Below are 16827 nucleotides of genomic sequence, written 5' to 3'. Positions count from 1 at the left end.
CCAAGACAAGAAAGACAATACAAAAAGGGCACGGCCACGGTGGGGTGGGGGGCGGTCGTTGGCCCTCGTCAAGCCTGTCCTCAGCTTTCTACCTCCCGTCGTCTCTCCTGCTTTCTTCCTCGCCCTCGACTCCACGACTATCACGAGTAGATATACATTGGTAGGTTCGTAGATTCTTCATTTACTCCTTTCTGGCCAATCCATCAATCTCTCGCCTTCTGTCTATATACAGGCTCACAAGCTCAACGTTTCATCTTCGTCGTTAGAAGATTTGACGAGGGGAGGCCCGTCGATCGATTCCGGTCCCCATGGAAGAGGCGCAAGGTAGGATCGCAATCTTCGTTGTCTCTGCTGTTGGCTTTGCTCGTACCGCTTCACAATCTGTTGCGAATTGCCGTCTTCTGAATCCTGCCACGGGATCTTCGCATAAAGTTGCTGCCTTTTGATGGGAAAAAAGCAAGATTTTCCGCGTGTGGTTTCGACCTGACGCCCTTTTTTGTCGTTGATTTGGCTGTATGACAGATTTTTCGCTGTTTTTTTTTGGGAATCTTGGTTTGTGTTTTCATCTTGTCTGCCGCTGGAGAATTTTACTTTCTTCACACCACTATGATTTAATCTAGCTGGTTTCATTATCTTCTTCATAAGAAATCAGTGTGGTTCTGGAATTACAGGGTTCGTGGTTTCAATTGTGAATTTTTGGGGAAATTGAATCCGTAATTATTGTTTTTGGTGGGTGCTTTTGTAGGAAATTGAAGGGATATATGTGTCTAGAATTAGAGTTTTTTATTTTATGTTAAATATGTTGGATGTTTATTTTTATCCGGAATTAGAGTTGTTTTTGATGCGTCAAATTTTTATCCGGCAGAAACTCTGCAACCTGTTCACCTTTGCTTTCTCTTGCTAAACTTGATGTTAATTTTTTTTGGTAAAATTCCACATTTATCCCTTCGAAACAAGTGATTTTCGAATTTATCGCGTTGAATTTTAGTTTAGCATATATGTGTATATATGTTTATATGAGTGTACATCTTAAAAACCTAAAATTTGCATATACGTTATCGTAGTTACATCTCGTTTAGCTACAATAACTTTGCTGTTTGTTGAAACTTGAATTTGCATTTATACTCTTAAAAAAATCATCATGATGCCAAAAATAGTTGGTATATTTTAGGTAATTTATATTGTTATATGCTTGTTTAACTCAAACAAGTAATGTTAATCACGATCGAAGGTGGTTAACCTGTTTTTTCTGGATGAATGCTAATGAACATTGGCATCGGGGAAGAATATAATATTTGGAGAGTTATATATATGCTATTAAAATTTGTTATGGCAAATATGTTCTTTTTCAAAACTTTGCAAGGATATGTAAAGTACTCTATTTTTTTTATCTTCATTTTGAGAATAGCATGCTGTAGTTAGCAAATTTCTTTTATACCTTATCAACATGCTTGTCATTCCTCTGTTAAATATAAAGTAGAGCATGGAATTTTTTATCTTTTATTAGATTTTTATTCATTATCTTTGCACAATCTTGGGTAACAATGACTTTGTCTGGAAAGCATGGAACCGGATCATTTCTAATGTTTTGGTGTTTACAGAGAAAAGCTTATAATCTTCAGATGATAAGCCTTTATTGCTAGAAATTTTATCTGCCCCTTCCACAATCATTCTTTTGTACAAATATTTCATATTTGGATAATCGTTGAGGATGTAATTAAATTGAATTCTCACTTATTGTTGTTGTTATTATTATTTATTGCCATTTGCATTTTGGTCTCAGTGGTGGAGTCAAAAGGGACCATCTCTGTGGCTTCTGCCTTTGCTGGCCATCATGAAGGTAATTGTGTCACTTTTTTGCAATAATTGTTTACAATCCCCTCTTTTGGTTGTACGGTACATAGTATGAAGTGAAAGATATGCTTAGTTGGATGATCTTTCTTTTCTTTTCCTTTTCTTTTTCTTTATTGATCTGAGATTTATTTTATTCCCTTTCCAATTTTTTGTCTCTTTTAACATTGTATTATTTTAAGCAGCTGTTCAAGATAGAGATCATAAATTTTTGTCAAAAGCTGTGGAAGAAGCATACCATGGAGTTGAATGTGGTGATGGAGGCCCATTTGGTGCAGTTGTCGTTCATAATGATGAGATAGTTGTTAGTTGTCATAACATGGTGCTGAAGAACACTGATCCTACTGCTCATGCTGAGGTGGCTGCAATAAGGGAGGTAGGTACATTAGTTGTTCATATTCTTGTATAATCTATCTTAACATGATCCTTGAATCAGCAAAATGCAGTAATATATTCAACTACAACTGATCTAGTCTGAGTGTTTTGCTTATACTTCGTTGTCAGAATCTGATAGTCCAGAGAGCACCTAAACGGTCCCATTTCAGAAGTATAGACTGTAACTTTATAAAACATTTTATCTAAATTAATTGATCTTTCTATGGTCAAGGTCCAAATTTTGACCTTTGTAAAGCTTGCCAACAAGGTCCAACATGCCAAAGATCAAATTATTAGATAACCTGGGAATATATTCCATTTATGTGACCTTCATTTTCTTTCTCCTTTTACCTTCTGTAAAAATCTTTGTTATGTTACCCATGATACGCTCAACATCATTACTGTGTCTGTTCCAAATTCAATACTAGTCGATTAGGTTGAGCTAATATGTGATGGTGTACTTTCTGACATCAGAGCATGTATCACCTACAATGGTGTTGTTGACCTAAGACGGATGCTTTGAGATACTAGTTGCTTGCATCAGTTCTACTCAGACGTTGCTTTTTAAGTTAAAGCATGTCCGAAATACTTGCATCAGTTCTACTCAACTACACCATTGTAGGTGATACATGCTCTGATATTAGAAAGTACACCAGCACAGATTAGCTCAACCTAATTGACTAGTTTCGAATTTAGAACAAAAAGACGGTAATGATGTTGAGCATATTTGACCCGATCAAATCTTTAGGAAGAAAGATGGGAGAGGGAGAAGAGACTGTTTACGGTGTTGACAGGATGTTTCAGGCTTAAGCCAACCCATAGCAGGGGAGGAATAACAAGCAGCCAAGCTCACATGTCCATTCCCATTACAGAAGTCTACATTTTATGTTACATGCAGACCACCTTCAACTCTCAATCTTACCAAGTGCGAATCCTCGTGACCAGCAGTTAGGGTCTCAACTGCTATTGTCTCCATTGTACCGAGTGTGAATCCTTATGACCAGCCAAAAACCATTAGGAAGGAGCTCATCTTTTCCTCCACCTTGTAATTCCCTCCCACACCTGCACTCATATCGGTACAGAACACATTAACCATAACGACCACATATGTTACGATAACAATTCAGGTGCGTGAAAGCTTTGAATCACAGTCCATCAAGACCAACGACAATGCCATTGTCAGCCACTTCGTGGGGAAGGTATCGGCTCTCCGTGGCATGCCGAAGGCATGCTGGAGGAGGTGCTGATGAACTCGTACAACGTCTCTAGGTAGGTGACCAGGCGGCTAAAGTTCAATCGAGGAAATGAGATGACCCTCTTCACTTCCAAGTTCAAGAGAGAAGCGAGAACTTAACGTAATGTCATGGAGAGTGTTGCTACAAACAAATACACTTAGGCTTTTGGATAGAGAACCCAAGACGTTTCGAGGAATAAAGCCTATCTTGTTCTGAACTCCTCATTTTTGAGTTCTCCATGTCCTTTGAAGAGTTTCCTTCGGTTGCTTGATATATGAAAAATTCCCATTTCAATACTTCAGAACTTGTGTTTTAAAGTAGTTGATGGTGTACATATTAGAGGTTAAGTAGTTCAGATTTTAATGGAAGCATCTAAGACACATTATGTAGTTGATGGTCTACATATTAGAGGTTAAATAGTTCAGGTTTTAATGTAAGCATCTTAGACACATATCATGTAAATTATTGAATGAAGGGTAAAATTATGTTAAAAAAAAGTTAATGGTAACTCATTGAGACACACAGGAAGCAATCTTGCCTTATAATCTAGGTTTGAACCATGACTGTATCAGGAACAAACTTCAAAAGAAGCTAGTTTTACATGGATCACTTTGTGTCATATTATCTTTTTGTCATTTCAGGCTTGCAAAAAGCTGGGGAAAATTGAACTTTCTGATTGTGAGATATATGCCTCCTGTGAGCCTTGTCCAATGTGCTTTGGAGCGATTCATCTTTCCCGACTCAAGGTTGCGATTATATCTTTTTGTTTCTTCTGACCTCTTGATCCTACGAGATTTTACTCATCTGGTTTTGCTTCACTGATGAATGCAGAGGCTGGTGTATGGAGCAAAGGCGGAGGCCGCCATAGCTATTGGATTTGATGACTTCATTGCCGATGCTCTAAGAGGTACTGGGTTCTATCAGAAGGCTCATCTGGAGATCAAAAGGGCCGACGGCAATGGAGCCATCATCGCTGAACAAGTATTCGAGAAGACCAAGGAAAAGTTTCAGATGTACTAGAACTCTTTTCAGGCCAAGAAAAAGTACATAATTTCCTGAAAGGTTTTCTCAATGCAAAATAATGAACAATCTTGATGAACTCGCTATGTTCCCAATACTGATGATACCCTCTCTATTCAATGAATGTGCAATTCGAAGCAATTTCATCTGAAAGTTCAGTGCTTTTGTGGTGTAGCTCTCTTTGGCCAAATGTTGTGCAGGTCTGGTTTTGCAGTGGTAAGTATACTCTACATTTGGTTTATGTAAAGTTTGGTACGCTGATACATTTTGCATGGTACACAATGTGCATGTTATGGGGTTGTATTTTATACAATTCTTATCTGACATGGATCCAAAAGATCTCTGATCTTGACTAGTTACTGGATCCACACCCAGGTCTCTTCTTGCTAACTGTCCAATGTGAGGTTGGATATTGGATTCTGAATTAGGATTTATGCTGGACCTGCATATTAGTTTATGTGCCAACAGTGGAACTTCAAGTTGTAAATTGATTTTTGAAAATTATAGATTTATGCATGATCTAGGAGGATTAGAATAGTTTAAATATACCATGGAGAAGCTTGGTCAGGATTTATTAGCAGATATTGGAAGGTAATGACTTGCATACAACTACATTTGTGATGAAGATTCACAACAAAAATTGGGGTGGAAGTCATGTCAAATTTATATGAACTTGGATGAATAACTTTGTTGTATGCTAATACCTAGCTTCTGAAAACATCAGTTCTCATATGTTTCACTCCAAATGGAATCAGATATGAGTCAAGACATTCTAAAACCCATGGAGAAGAAATGAGCTGATGATGTTCTTCAATTTGGAGTCAGCACATTTCATGATATCAAAATTTACTATATATTGGATCCTTTTCTAACAACTTAAGCTTCAGTAAAATCTAATTTTGCTTTCAATCCTTGGAAACTTAACCACGTATGACTTTAGAACGTGAAATTCATATAACATACATATTTTATGGGGGTTTATCAAAGTCTTTCCTACCTTTAGCAAAGTGATTTTATATGTTCCTTCATAATTGTAATTTAGGATTAAATATGTCTCATATAACAACATTATTTTCGTCTTTAAGAATATATTCCAGTGATTAGAGAACAATACAGGAATAGTTTCAGTACAGTATTATATTATTTTGTTATTTTCAAAATTTTGATGCTATTATTAAAATAATTATATTATATTAATATATTATATGTATCACATCGCGATGGAAATGGATTACTAAGGTGATATAGTGAAAATTCAGACCCTCAAATTAAGAGGAAGGGATATCGATATGCATCATCAAACTGCTGATTAGGTGCGTCGCATGATGTGACCATATCAATATATCTTAATATCCCGCCGCTCTAATTAACGTCTTTGTATTACCCTCGCTTTACGCTTCGTGCAATCAGAGGATCGGACCAACGCACGGTCCAGATGCGACCGGACCTCTTGTAGGACAGAGGAAGCTTCCCACTTTCTACTCAACACCCACGTACGGACGAGATATCATCGAATCCAGTATCGGACGGTCGGCGTCGCGCCAGCTGTAAAAATCCTGCGCGTACGATGCGCATGAAACAACGTGCAGCGCGTGGCCCGCACCTTGGTGGTGGTGCGAGATGCCGTCTCCCACTTGCCTAAAGTGACGTCTCTACACTAACACATTCGCACACCACAACCGCACCACAGTGTAGACAGGTGGGGCCCGCGAGTTGGTGAGGTCGACAGAGAGGGCGCTCGGTGAACCGGGGTAGTAGGCAAGAGACCAGTGAAACGAAATAAACAAAAGAAAGTATGACGTCATAAAAGAAGGACCATCTAGCTGTCACTCATATTTCGACCACCTGTTTCATACTGCCGAAGAAAAAAGTGGGTCCCACGCTTCACGGTAGGGTGCGAGTTGGGTAGGGAAAGAGCGGAACCGAGTGCGAAGACTCTTCTTCGGACCTTTTTCCCCTTTTCCCCTTCTTCTTCGCCGTGCGCGTTGATCTCGTTGGAGTCGTTCGTCGGCGGCGTTTTGGGACTCGTTTTCTCTTTCGATCGGCCGATTTGGCGGCACCTCGATCCAGATGAAGGGGGTTCCTGGGATCGACCTATGATTGCTCCGATTGGAAGGTTCTCTTTCTCGAAATTAGCCCTAATATATCGCTCCAGTTGTCTCGATTTTTCTCTCTCCTTTCTTCAAAATTGGCGAGCTTCGGAGTGGAAGCGGATATATACCTAGCACATATTGTGGAATTTAGTGGGTTTTCTGGTGCTGCTGTTCCAGAGATATGTCTAATTTTGGTACTTCTCGCTGCATCTGAATTCCCACACGCGGCACCGGTGCAGGGTTAGCTTCAGTAGTGATTGGAGTTGTTGAGGCTTCTTGCCGACTGGTCCGGAGCTATTGTGGTTATAAGCTCGGTGAGATTTGTTTCTCGGAATCAATGAACCAGGGTTTCTCCGTTGAAAGTTACTGTTCATTTGGGTAATCTTCGAGTTCCTTTGCTTGGGGCTTTTGTGACTGGTATGTGGGTTTCGCTTGTTTGGATCCGCGGGTGTGTGGGTGTCATTTTTTTAGATTTCTGGGTTAGCTGTGAGGCAATTTAGTAATATCATTGGCCACTCTGTTCTCCGTTCCTGGGGTCCGAGTGTCGTGGAATACACTAGCAGTAACTCTAGAACTTATCTTCAAATTTCAGTCTTTTAAATCGCTTTTAAGCTTTTGCCTTGATGGAGGCCAGGGTTGGGAGTGACAGCCATCAGTTTTTTGCTGCTGGGACGTCTAATCTGAATGGTATTGGGAAGAAGAGTTTCGAGTGGGACTTGAATGACTGGAGGTGGGATGGTGAGCTCTTTGTTGCGAGCCAATTGAATGAAATTCCTGCAGACTGTCGAAACAAACATCTGCTCCAAGATGCAGCAAAACGATTGCTGTCAAATTGTTCATCTTCTTCTTCTGGAGGGTTTGATTTAGGCATAGTCGAGAATGGAAAAGGTGAAGCAGAGAAGCGGAGGAGGATTATAGTAGTGGAAGAGGATGAGTCTTATGGCGGAAGTGGATCTCTTAGTTTAAAGCTTGGGGGCCATGCTTTTCCAGTCATGGAGGCTGACCTTGCAAATGGAAATAAGAGCAAACCACAAGGTGGCAGTTCGAGTCATCCAACTTGCCAGGTCGAAGGCTGTGGTGCTGACCTCAGTGATTCAAAGGACTACCATAGGCGACACAAGGTCTGTGAGATGCATGCGAAGGCCAGCTCAGCAGTTGTCAGAAATGCTATCCAGCGCTTCTGCCAGCAATGTAGTAGGTTAGTTCAGCTCATTCACTCAGTTGGAACCCATTATGTATGATCTGCTTTTCCATGGAAATGCTTAGACTGCATTCCATTTTCTATTATATTTGCACATAACAGATTGCCCAGAGTCTTCTTGTAATTCTTTTGTTAAGTTGTTCTTAAACTAGATGAAGACATTAATGATTAAATTTCTGGTGCAAGCTTGTTGATTCAAGAGCTGATGCTATAAGTCACTGTAGAAGTTTTGATGAGCATAAGGCAGAACAAATTTGCAATAGAAGTCAAGTGACTGATTTCGCTTGGTCCGATCTAAATGTTGGTCTGATTATTAACATTACAAATGTTACTTTGACACCGCAATAGCACCACATCATGGGAATTTCAAGGGAAAAGAACAGACATAAAATATATAATGGGAGTTTCATACTATAATGGCATGAAAATAACCATTTAGGCCCGCTTCACAACGTTTTTTGTCTTTTTTCTTGTCACTGAGTTTGGTCTTAATATTATACTTCTGAAGTTCTGATTGCTAAACTTTAGTTTGAACTTACTGCTATTGCTGCAGTTCCAAGTCAAGTTTCTGTTGCTTTTTCTGCTACTTTTACCTCTTCATCTATTGCACGTCAAGGGGATATCAGGTTGGCAGAGTCCCTTGGAAGTGAACCAAGTTGTTTTTGGTGATATAAGACTTTAGATCCTAATTCACTCTTTTATATCCATCTTAACAGCATTAGTACAACTTGAACTTATTGGCTAAACAATCATAATCAAATGATATACAGTCCATATCACAAGTTAAACTTATTGTTGGGTAACCACTTATGCTGATAATTTGAAACCTCAGTTTAACTGAACAAAAAGATTAGGGAATGTTGTCATCATATTTTGTGATGCTAAGGAGTTTGTATTTGATCTGGATAGCAGTTGATCTCAAGTTTGGCTTGTGAAACTTTTCGGGTCAATTTTGGATATGTTTTGTTCTTCTAGAATATCATGCAAAAAGAAATTTTACCTTTTCACTTTATATATTCCACATCCTTTGTTTTAAGCTCTTGATAATTACATATCCAGATTTCATCTTCTTGAAGAGTTTGATGAAGGGAAAAGAAGTTGTCGACGACGCTTGGCTGGTCACAACAGACGGAGGAGGAAAACACATCCTGATGTCATTGTGAATGGGAATTCTTCTATTAATGAACAGGCTAGCGGTTACTTATTGATGAGTTTACTCAGGGTCCTATCCAATTTGCAATGTAATTGTTGCAATCGCCTGTTATTCTACTTGGTTCTTTAATCTCTAGTTAATTGCTTAACTTGCAATTTTCTTATTTGACTTTCTTGAGTTAAACCTTTTTTAGGGCATGTATTATTTTTGTGATATCCTTTATGATCCTTTGGTTAGCATTATCTGTACTCTTTTTGGTGAACAGGACTATCAATAAGGTAAAATCAGTATCTTTAGTAATCAAAATCTTTCTAATGGGAATGCTATTTATTTGGTCCTAGGAAGACAAGTCAGGTAATTGATTAGTTTATCACATAACTAGACCTTGTTTTTGAAGTTTGCTATATCAATGTTTCGCCCTAGAATTAAGTTTTTTATGTACTGTTCCTTCCACCCGCCAACACAGAATAGAACAGGGACCCTTTGTTGTGCGCTGATGACCTACTGAAACTATGTCATTTGTGCATCACATTATGTACCACATATGCCCCATGATTTCTCATGTTCTCCATTGATACTACCTAAGTTGAATATGTGGAGTACTGACTGACAATATTGACATGTGTAAGCATTCCTCCTATGTTCCATCTGTCTGGGGATTTTTCTTGTAAAGAACAAATGAAAAAAAAAAGGACTGATTTTAGGGGGAGAATTATCTTACTTTATAATAGTGGATGATTTTCTCACATAGGGCAGAAATTCATCAAGAGCATGTTTTAGTAGGTCCAGTGGTTACTAAAGGAGTGAGTAATATATAGAAGTTTATGATAACTATAGATGTAGTTTGAAGCATGGTTTGCTTTACCGGTCCATAACAGTGTACCGATCAATTGTCGGTACAGTAAAACCGAGTTGTACTGACATACTGTTATGGGAGTGTACTGATGTACTGCCCGTACCGGTCCCCTATTGGACCGGTATGTGCCGCTTGCACCGAGTGGTATGCTGTGGTACGACGAACCTTGGTTTTAAGTATTTGTCACTCCTCCGACTTTTTTGAAAATTCAGTGAGAACTAGTGAGTTTTGCTTTGATCTGTTTAGTGGGGAACCTTGTCTGGTGCCTTACACAAGGATTCTATAGATGTTTGGCTACTTAGTCTGCCTTGATATTTGATGACTCTGCATGCCTATTGAACTGCAGAGTGCAAGCGAGTGTTAATGTGGCACAAAAGGGAGGATGGTAAGGCTTTTTAGTGTTTCTGATCAATGTCCATGTGCCTTGGGTATTGTGTTGTTCTCTGTGTCCTAAAATGTGATTTATGCTGTCCTATATGCAGCTGCATATATGCATGGTTTCAAATACTGGTATACCAATCACATTGCTAGATACTAACGTATGAAACAATTTTTAGTATCTTTTATATTTATAATGAATTATACTAAATTGTGCCAGTCGGTAGATATTGGTCCGACAATTCCAGTACAGTTATCAATACTAATATCTTAAAACCTTGATATGCCTATAAGGCTATTGCAGCCTCAATGCATGGTTGTTCTGTAGGAAAATGAAATCTATTTCTTGCATATTATGTGGTCCGCATAACCATGAAATTTTGGCTTGCTGCAGACATGGGTTATACTTCCACCTTATTAATACTATTTAGCTGTAACTATTTTTTTAGTACTATGATGCATGGCATCCGCATGACAACATGATCATTCATTACCTAGACATTCTATTGTTTCTTATAGATTATTCCAATAACAGGTTCGAGTATAAGTGTTACTGCACAAATTTTTGATTTGGCTGTAGAACATACTTTTTAAAAATTTAGACTTGACTGCATTTTTTTTCTTTGTGTACTTAATTGAATATGGTTTTGAATGTTTTGGTCAGATTGACTACATGTTGATTTTGCAATATTCAGTAACTGCGCACATAGTGCAGCTGCTTTTTAGAACATAGGTTCTTTGTCCGCTGTGTTATGTAGAAACACAATTGCTGCATACTTCCATTTTTCCATTGAATTTTTGCGTTGTAATTTTGCAGCTGATAACTCTGAGCCACCACAAGACCAGGAGCTCTTGACTCATTTTCTAAGGAACCTTGCCAGCCTTGCTAAGTCCTTTGATCCCAGTAACCTTTCTCAACTCCTACAGGCATCTCAGGATCCACAAAAGTTTGTAACGGCTGCTGGAACATCCTCAGAAGCTGTTATTACGTCTGTTCCAAATGGTGTTCCCGAGCAAGTATCTGGCGGTCCCTTATGTTTGACAGATAAAATAAATTGCAACCCCGGTACTTGTGGTAGGCAAACTGATCATAGTACAATTGACATACCCTCAAATGGAATGATAGTTTCTGCAGGTGAAGCTGTGCCTGAAGTTCATTCTTCACATTCTGCTTTCTTACCCATCGATGCTAATAAAATTCGATGCTGTTCCAGAACCAGTCATTGATGGAGTCAGAATTAAGGACTTTGATTTGAACAATACCTATAGCGAGACACAAGATTGTGAAGAAGGAAGAGAGAAGCCAGCAACTCCCTTGTGTACTGAGATGAGTTCTCCTAATTGCCCTTCATGTTTAGTGCAGGATTCTCATCACTCAAGTCCACCTCAGAGTATTGGCAATTCAGATTCGACATCCAACCAATCACAGTCTAGTTCCCATGAAGATGCTCGGGTATATCATTTTGTTTGCTTTGCATTTACACTGGTTTTACCTCAGTAATTACACAATGATGTTGTTTACTAGTTTATGTAAAGTTGAATTTACAATCAAGCAATGCTTTTGTGAGCCCAAAGAAGTTCTAATATAAGGGGAAAAACTAAAGTTTTTGCTTGCTGTTTTGGGAAGTCAGTCTAGATAAGAAGCACGGACACGAGACACGGACACGGCAATACGTCATTTTTAAAAATCATCTAAATGTAAATATCCAAACAATGATTTATAAAAGAATATTTGCATGTGGTAGCTTTAAACTTTCTATAGCTTATAATACAAGTAGTTTAATTCCACATAGCACTCTTGGTTTCTTTTAATAAAATTTTAACATATGTCCACATAATTTACTTTACTCTTGTTATACATTGATTTGTTACACAGACAATTAACAAGACAAGTTAATCAAAATAAGAATAAGAGACAGTAACAAAAGTTATCATCAATATACGTATGTGACATTATAATTTAGGGACATATCAACATTTACTGGGATACGTCCACCATTATAATTTAGGAAAATCATAATTTGGGGAAAATCAATGATTCCGGTATTTGATGATCTAAGTTTGATAGACTCAAAGATAATTTTTTTTGTTGGGTTTGTGACTCAAATTTACCGTTAGGTGTGATCTAATATGTTTTATATTTTAGGTAACGTTTTATAACCCTTTGCAGTGCAAGCAAAATCATATATTGGATTCAGTTTTTCAATTTGTCGGTGTAAATTGTCAATGAATATGATGATCTTGGTCATATTGTCTTTGAATCCAGGTTCTTATGAAAATTTACCGCTTAGTATTTTCTTATGAAAAAATTCTTGATATTCCTCTCAATTATAATTTCTGCAAGAGAAGTTATGCATGCCCTCCTTCGTGTGAAAAATGTGTCGACAAAATCTAGCTTTGCTTAAATTTAAAATTAAACCTTTTAGTGGGAGTTGTTAAAGTTGCTAAATCTTAATGATATGCTTCATTCTTTTAATATGCAATCCTCAAAAAGTTTCAACCTATGTTTTGTTTGGTACTGACATATTTTTGATCTTTTATTATATCAGTGTCGAACTGATAGGATCATTTTCAAACTCTTCGGCAAAGACCCTACCGATCTTCCTCTCATTTTGAGAACACAGGTAACTTCCTATTTATGTTTATAATTCTTTTTAAGGATAGAACCTCCATTCTTTTCCCACCTAATTTGTTGTTTAATGCTGAACTACAGATTCTTGACTGGTTATCCAATAGTCCAACAGATATAGAGAGCTACATTAGGCCAGGCTGTATAATTCTGACAATATACCTTTGCCAAGCTGAGTCTGCTTGGGTACAGGTAAATTTCCGTGACATAACAGTTTGGTGGTTCACAGGTAACTCTTGATTCATTCTTTCTATTGATCTGATCTACCTATGCTCACAGCTCTACGATGATTTAAGCTCCAACCTAAATAGGCTTTTGCATAACTCCTCTGACGATCTCTGGACGACAGGATGGATTTTTGCTATGGTACAAGATCGTGCGGCTTTTATTTATGATGGTATGTTGGGCTTCTTAGAAGATGCATCTTTCAATAGTCCATTGTTTTACCACTTGGTTTTACAATGACCTCTGAAATAGCTCCTTGTCATTCTTCCTAATGCGTCTGCAGGTCAGGTTGTGCTAGACATACCTTTACATATCAAACATCCCAACCACTGTAAGATTTTGTCTGTCACACCTATTGCTGTTTCTCATTCTACAAAGGTCAAGTTTACTGTGAAGGGCTTTAATCTTTCTCAACCAACATCTAGGTATTCGTCTTCTTTTCCTTTTTTGTTTTCAGCTTCTTGCTATGATTTGATCTTATTTTTGCAAGTTTTTCGACTGGCTACGCAAAGAACATATACTTTCAAGTTTCAACACTTCTTATAATTGTGTAAATTATATTTGTGATTTTTTTTTCAGGTTACTATGTTCGTTTGATGGGAAATACTTGGTCCAGGAGACATCACAAAGTTTAGTTGAAGCGGCAAATAGCAGTGGTGGGCAAGAGTTGTCTCAATGCCTTAGCTTTTCTTGTTTGCTACCTGATGTCATGGGGAGAGGATTTATCGAGGTTCCATCATGTTATAGTCATCTGGATATTATCTTTGGTTTATTTCTTTGTCTAACTTTGCTCTTTTGTTGATTATGGAATTCTTGGTTTTGATTAATAGTTTGAAGACTGTGGCCTTAGTAATGGGTTCCTCCCCTTCATAATCGCGGAGGAAGATGTATGCTCTGAGATCCGTATGCTGGAGAATGCGATAGATGTAGCTTCATGTGATGACCAATTTCATGAAAGAACAAATGCAGAAATTGCCAGAAATCAAGCTCTGGACTTTATAAATGAATTTGGGTGGCTTCTCCGGAGGAATCATATGATATCTATTTCTCGAGAATCTAAATTTTCACCAAGTATCTTTACCCTGACACGGTTCAGGTGGCTTATGTCATTCGCTATGAATAGGGAGTGGTCTGCAGTTGTGAAAAAACTTCTTGATATTTTATTTAGTGGAACGGTAGATGCAGGCAGGCAATCACCCATGGAGCTTGCCTTGGCTGAAAATTTGCTTCACAGTGCTGTACAAATGAAATCCAAGGCCTTGGTTGAGCTTCTTTTGAGATATGTACCCAACAGAACTTCAAAGGATACGGATCCAGATCGATTCTTGTTTAGACCTGACATGCTTGGCCCCTCAGGCATCACTCCACTGCATATTGCAGCTTCCACTGATGATGCTGAGAACATATTGGATGCCCTTACCGATGATCCTGGACAGGTACTCCAATATCTGATACTTGCATCATCATTTATATAGTTGATGGTAGTAACAAGAATCATCTGATTGAAAATTTATTTCAGATACTTATGTCTTCATCTTGCTTGATGTGACATTATTGCATATTTCTGATTAACATGTGTGAGTTGCACACTTTGACCAATACTTTTTGTGGTAGAAGCCACCAACATATTTAGGTGATGAAGCATCTCTACTGTTGGCTGTTTATGTATTTTAGGAATCTTGCTCCATATCCTTTTATTCAGGTCCAAGTAATTTTATAATCCAGTTTCGCAAGAATCTACTAATCATACTATGATCACTCTTTTTTTTGTGATCAAAACATTTTATTTTCATAGTCAAAACGTAATCATTAAAATAGTTGCCATAAGCTCAGTGTCACTACCAACTAATTTCTCACACCATTTTTGTCACTGAATCTCATTTTACCAGCATGCTACTAGGCCAAATCACATAGAAAATGATCTGCAATGGTGTTGCAAAGTGCTGGTAACTTGTCGAACCTACAACTTTTTTCCTTAATGTGGCTACAGTTTCATCTCATACATCTTAGGTTCAAATGCTCTGCAAAGATTGATTACTCCACACCTACATTTTTGGTTCTTTAACTCTTACAACTCTTATGTATGAACTGACTGTAGTTCTTCCTTTTTTTTCCCTAGTCCAGTTAATGCTTACTCTTGTCTCAATTAGTCTCCGCTGCTGTTTTTATGCGGGAATGTTTCACTCAGCCTGTTTTGGTCTCTGCCTGCCAGCTGGGAATTAGGGCATGGAAGAGCGCACAAGACAGTACTGGATTCACTCCTGAAGGCTATGCCCTTGCTCAGGGCCATGATTCATACGTAAGATTGGTTCAGAATAAAATTGATAAGCAAAGCAGCCCGAGTCAAGTGGTCCTCAACGTCTCCGGAGATGCCTCCGATAAGCTAGTAGATGCACTAAAATCCAGTAAACCAAGTGTTTCTGAGATAAGCAGGATCTGGTTGAGCACAAAACCGCAACCCTACTGCAACAGGTGCAGCCAACAGCTGGTTTTCCCGAACTCCGTGGCAAGGACTATGCTGTATAGACCAGTAATGCTGTCCCTGGTGGGTATCGCGGCCGTCTGTGTCTGTGTCGGACTGCTATTTAAGACTCCACCGCAAGTGTTCTTTGTGTGCCCCTCATTCAGGTGGGAATTGTTGGACTATGGCTTCATCTGAAGTGTAACGAGTGCGCCATGATACCGAGTTTGGTGTCATAGACATTTAAGGTTTTTACCGTCTGGGATATACATCTGTGATGACCATCAGTCATATGTTGTTCTATTATATAGTGGAAACAGTGTATTCTTTGCATCGGACTAATCTATTATGCCCATCTGTCACTGCTACGTTTTCGGTCGATTTCTTTCAGCGCAACCGAAGTAACTCGCTCATATTTGTCGATCATGATCATGAGTAGGATCCGGAATTGATGATTGCAGCAGAACTGAACTGTATGCTACATGTATTCTCTGTCCGATTCAGCCCTGACATGTGGATTGTGATAAATCAACGATATCAAATTCTGACAGGGATATCATATGAGTTCAGGTCTGATCTACTCAGTTATCTATACGAATTATACTCATCTAGATAAATTTTTTTTTTCCATATTTCATATTATTCTTGTATTTATTTGTCGGAGTAGTACATCTCTCTCATCATATATGGATAAAACAGGCTTTCAAAAGCAGATCAGATGAGGTCAGTTCAACTCGTCACACCAGATTTCTTAAAATTTAATAATATTTTTGAAAATGATGGAAAATGGTGTGAGGACTCTGACAATTACTGTAAAATTACAGTCGCCTCGAGCTACCCGTGTGGCCTCCGCTCTTCAGGTCAACGTTAATGGCGATCACGAAGTCAGCTCTAGCCTTAATTTTCTACGTAGAGATCGAAGGGGAATTACACAAGCAAAACTTCACAAGAAGTTCAACTGTCATTATTCTTACCAATACTACATCAGCACCTACTTTGTGTTCCTCATTCACGTCTCTCTAAAGCAAGCTCGACGTTTGCTCAACGGCATAGACGAGAAGTAGACGAACGACTGAGTGAGTCAATTATGCAGCGGACATGATACAGTCAATAGCTTGCTTGCAAATTCCAGTCATCGTGGCCTCTGGCCCGTAAACCTGCAACAGAGAGCCAACATTTTCGATAGGCAACCATCTAAAGCAGTGCTGCACGCCGTATAAGACCCACCACCGTCTTCCTCTTCTTCTTATATTTGTGGGGCTTCCGCTTCTTGTTCTACCCTTTGTTCTCCTATTCCTCATCGTTTACAGATCGCAACCGTCTCCTGGGGTTTCGATTTTCTCAAACGAG

The 16827-nt window shown here is 38.6% G+C and overlaps 2 protein-coding genes across 2 annotated transcripts; both read left to right on the top strand.

Annotated features, from left to right (window-relative positions):
* LOC135631222 (guanosine deaminase-like) lies at positions 1–4634 on the top strand. Its single transcript, XM_065138709.1, has 6 exons — positions 1–160; positions 233–324; positions 1784–1840; positions 2037–2227; positions 4103–4207; positions 4293–4634. The coding sequence occupies exons 2-6, from the start codon at positions 309–311 to the stop codon at positions 4479–4481; spliced, it is 558 nt and encodes a 185-aa protein (XP_064994781.1). The 5' UTR covers positions 1–160; positions 233–308; the 3' UTR covers positions 4482–4634.
* A 1736-nt stretch (positions 4635–6370) lies between these two features.
* Positions 6371–15845, top strand: LOC103978914 (squamosa promoter-binding-like protein 6). Its single transcript, XM_009394872.3, has 11 exons — positions 6371–7772; positions 8835–9016; positions 10980–11297; positions 11377–11615; positions 12712–12786; positions 12876–12983; positions 13071–13188; positions 13300–13441; positions 13596–13746; positions 13847–14452; positions 15229–15845. The coding sequence occupies exons 1-11, from the start codon at positions 7198–7200 to the stop codon at positions 15673–15675; spliced, it is 2961 nt and encodes a 986-aa protein (XP_009393147.2). The 5' UTR covers positions 6371–7197; the 3' UTR covers positions 15676–15845.
* Positions 15846–16827: the final 982 nt, after the last annotated feature.

The sequence above is a fragment of the Musa acuminata genome, chromosome BXJ1-3, assembly GCF_036884655.1.
Source record: "Musa acuminata AAA Group cultivar baxijiao chromosome BXJ1-3, Cavendish_Baxijiao_AAA, whole genome shotgun sequence".
Lineage (NCBI taxonomy): Eukaryota > Viridiplantae > Streptophyta > Magnoliopsida > Zingiberales > Musaceae > Musa > Musa acuminata.
Note: the sequence above shows the minus strand (reverse complement) of the source record. Positions and strands in the feature narration are given on the sequence as shown.

Excerpts from the sequence above, each read along its gene's own strand:
- LOC135631222 (XM_065138709.1), top strand. Across the intron at positions 1,841-2,036 it reads CTTTGCTGGCCATCATGAAG|CTGTTCAAGATAGAGATCAT; the intron begins GTAATTGTGTCA and ends TATTTTAAGCAG. Across the intron at positions 2,228-4,102 it reads AGGTGGCTGCAATAAGGGAG|GCTTGCAAAAAGCTGGGGAA; the intron begins GTAGGTACATTA and ends TTGTCATTTCAG.
- LOC103978914 (XM_009394872.3), top strand. The coding sequence starts at position 7,198 with ATGGAGGCCAGGGTTGGGAGTGACAGCCATCAGTTTTTTGCTGCTGGG. Across the intron at positions 11,298-11,376 it reads TGGAATGATAGTTTCTGCAG|AACCAGTCATTGATGGAGTC; the intron begins GTGAAGCTGTGC and ends ATGCTGTTCCAG. Across the intron at positions 11,616-12,711 it reads GTTCCCATGAAGATGCTCGG|TGTCGAACTGATAGGATCAT; the intron begins GTATATCATTTT and ends TTATTATATCAG.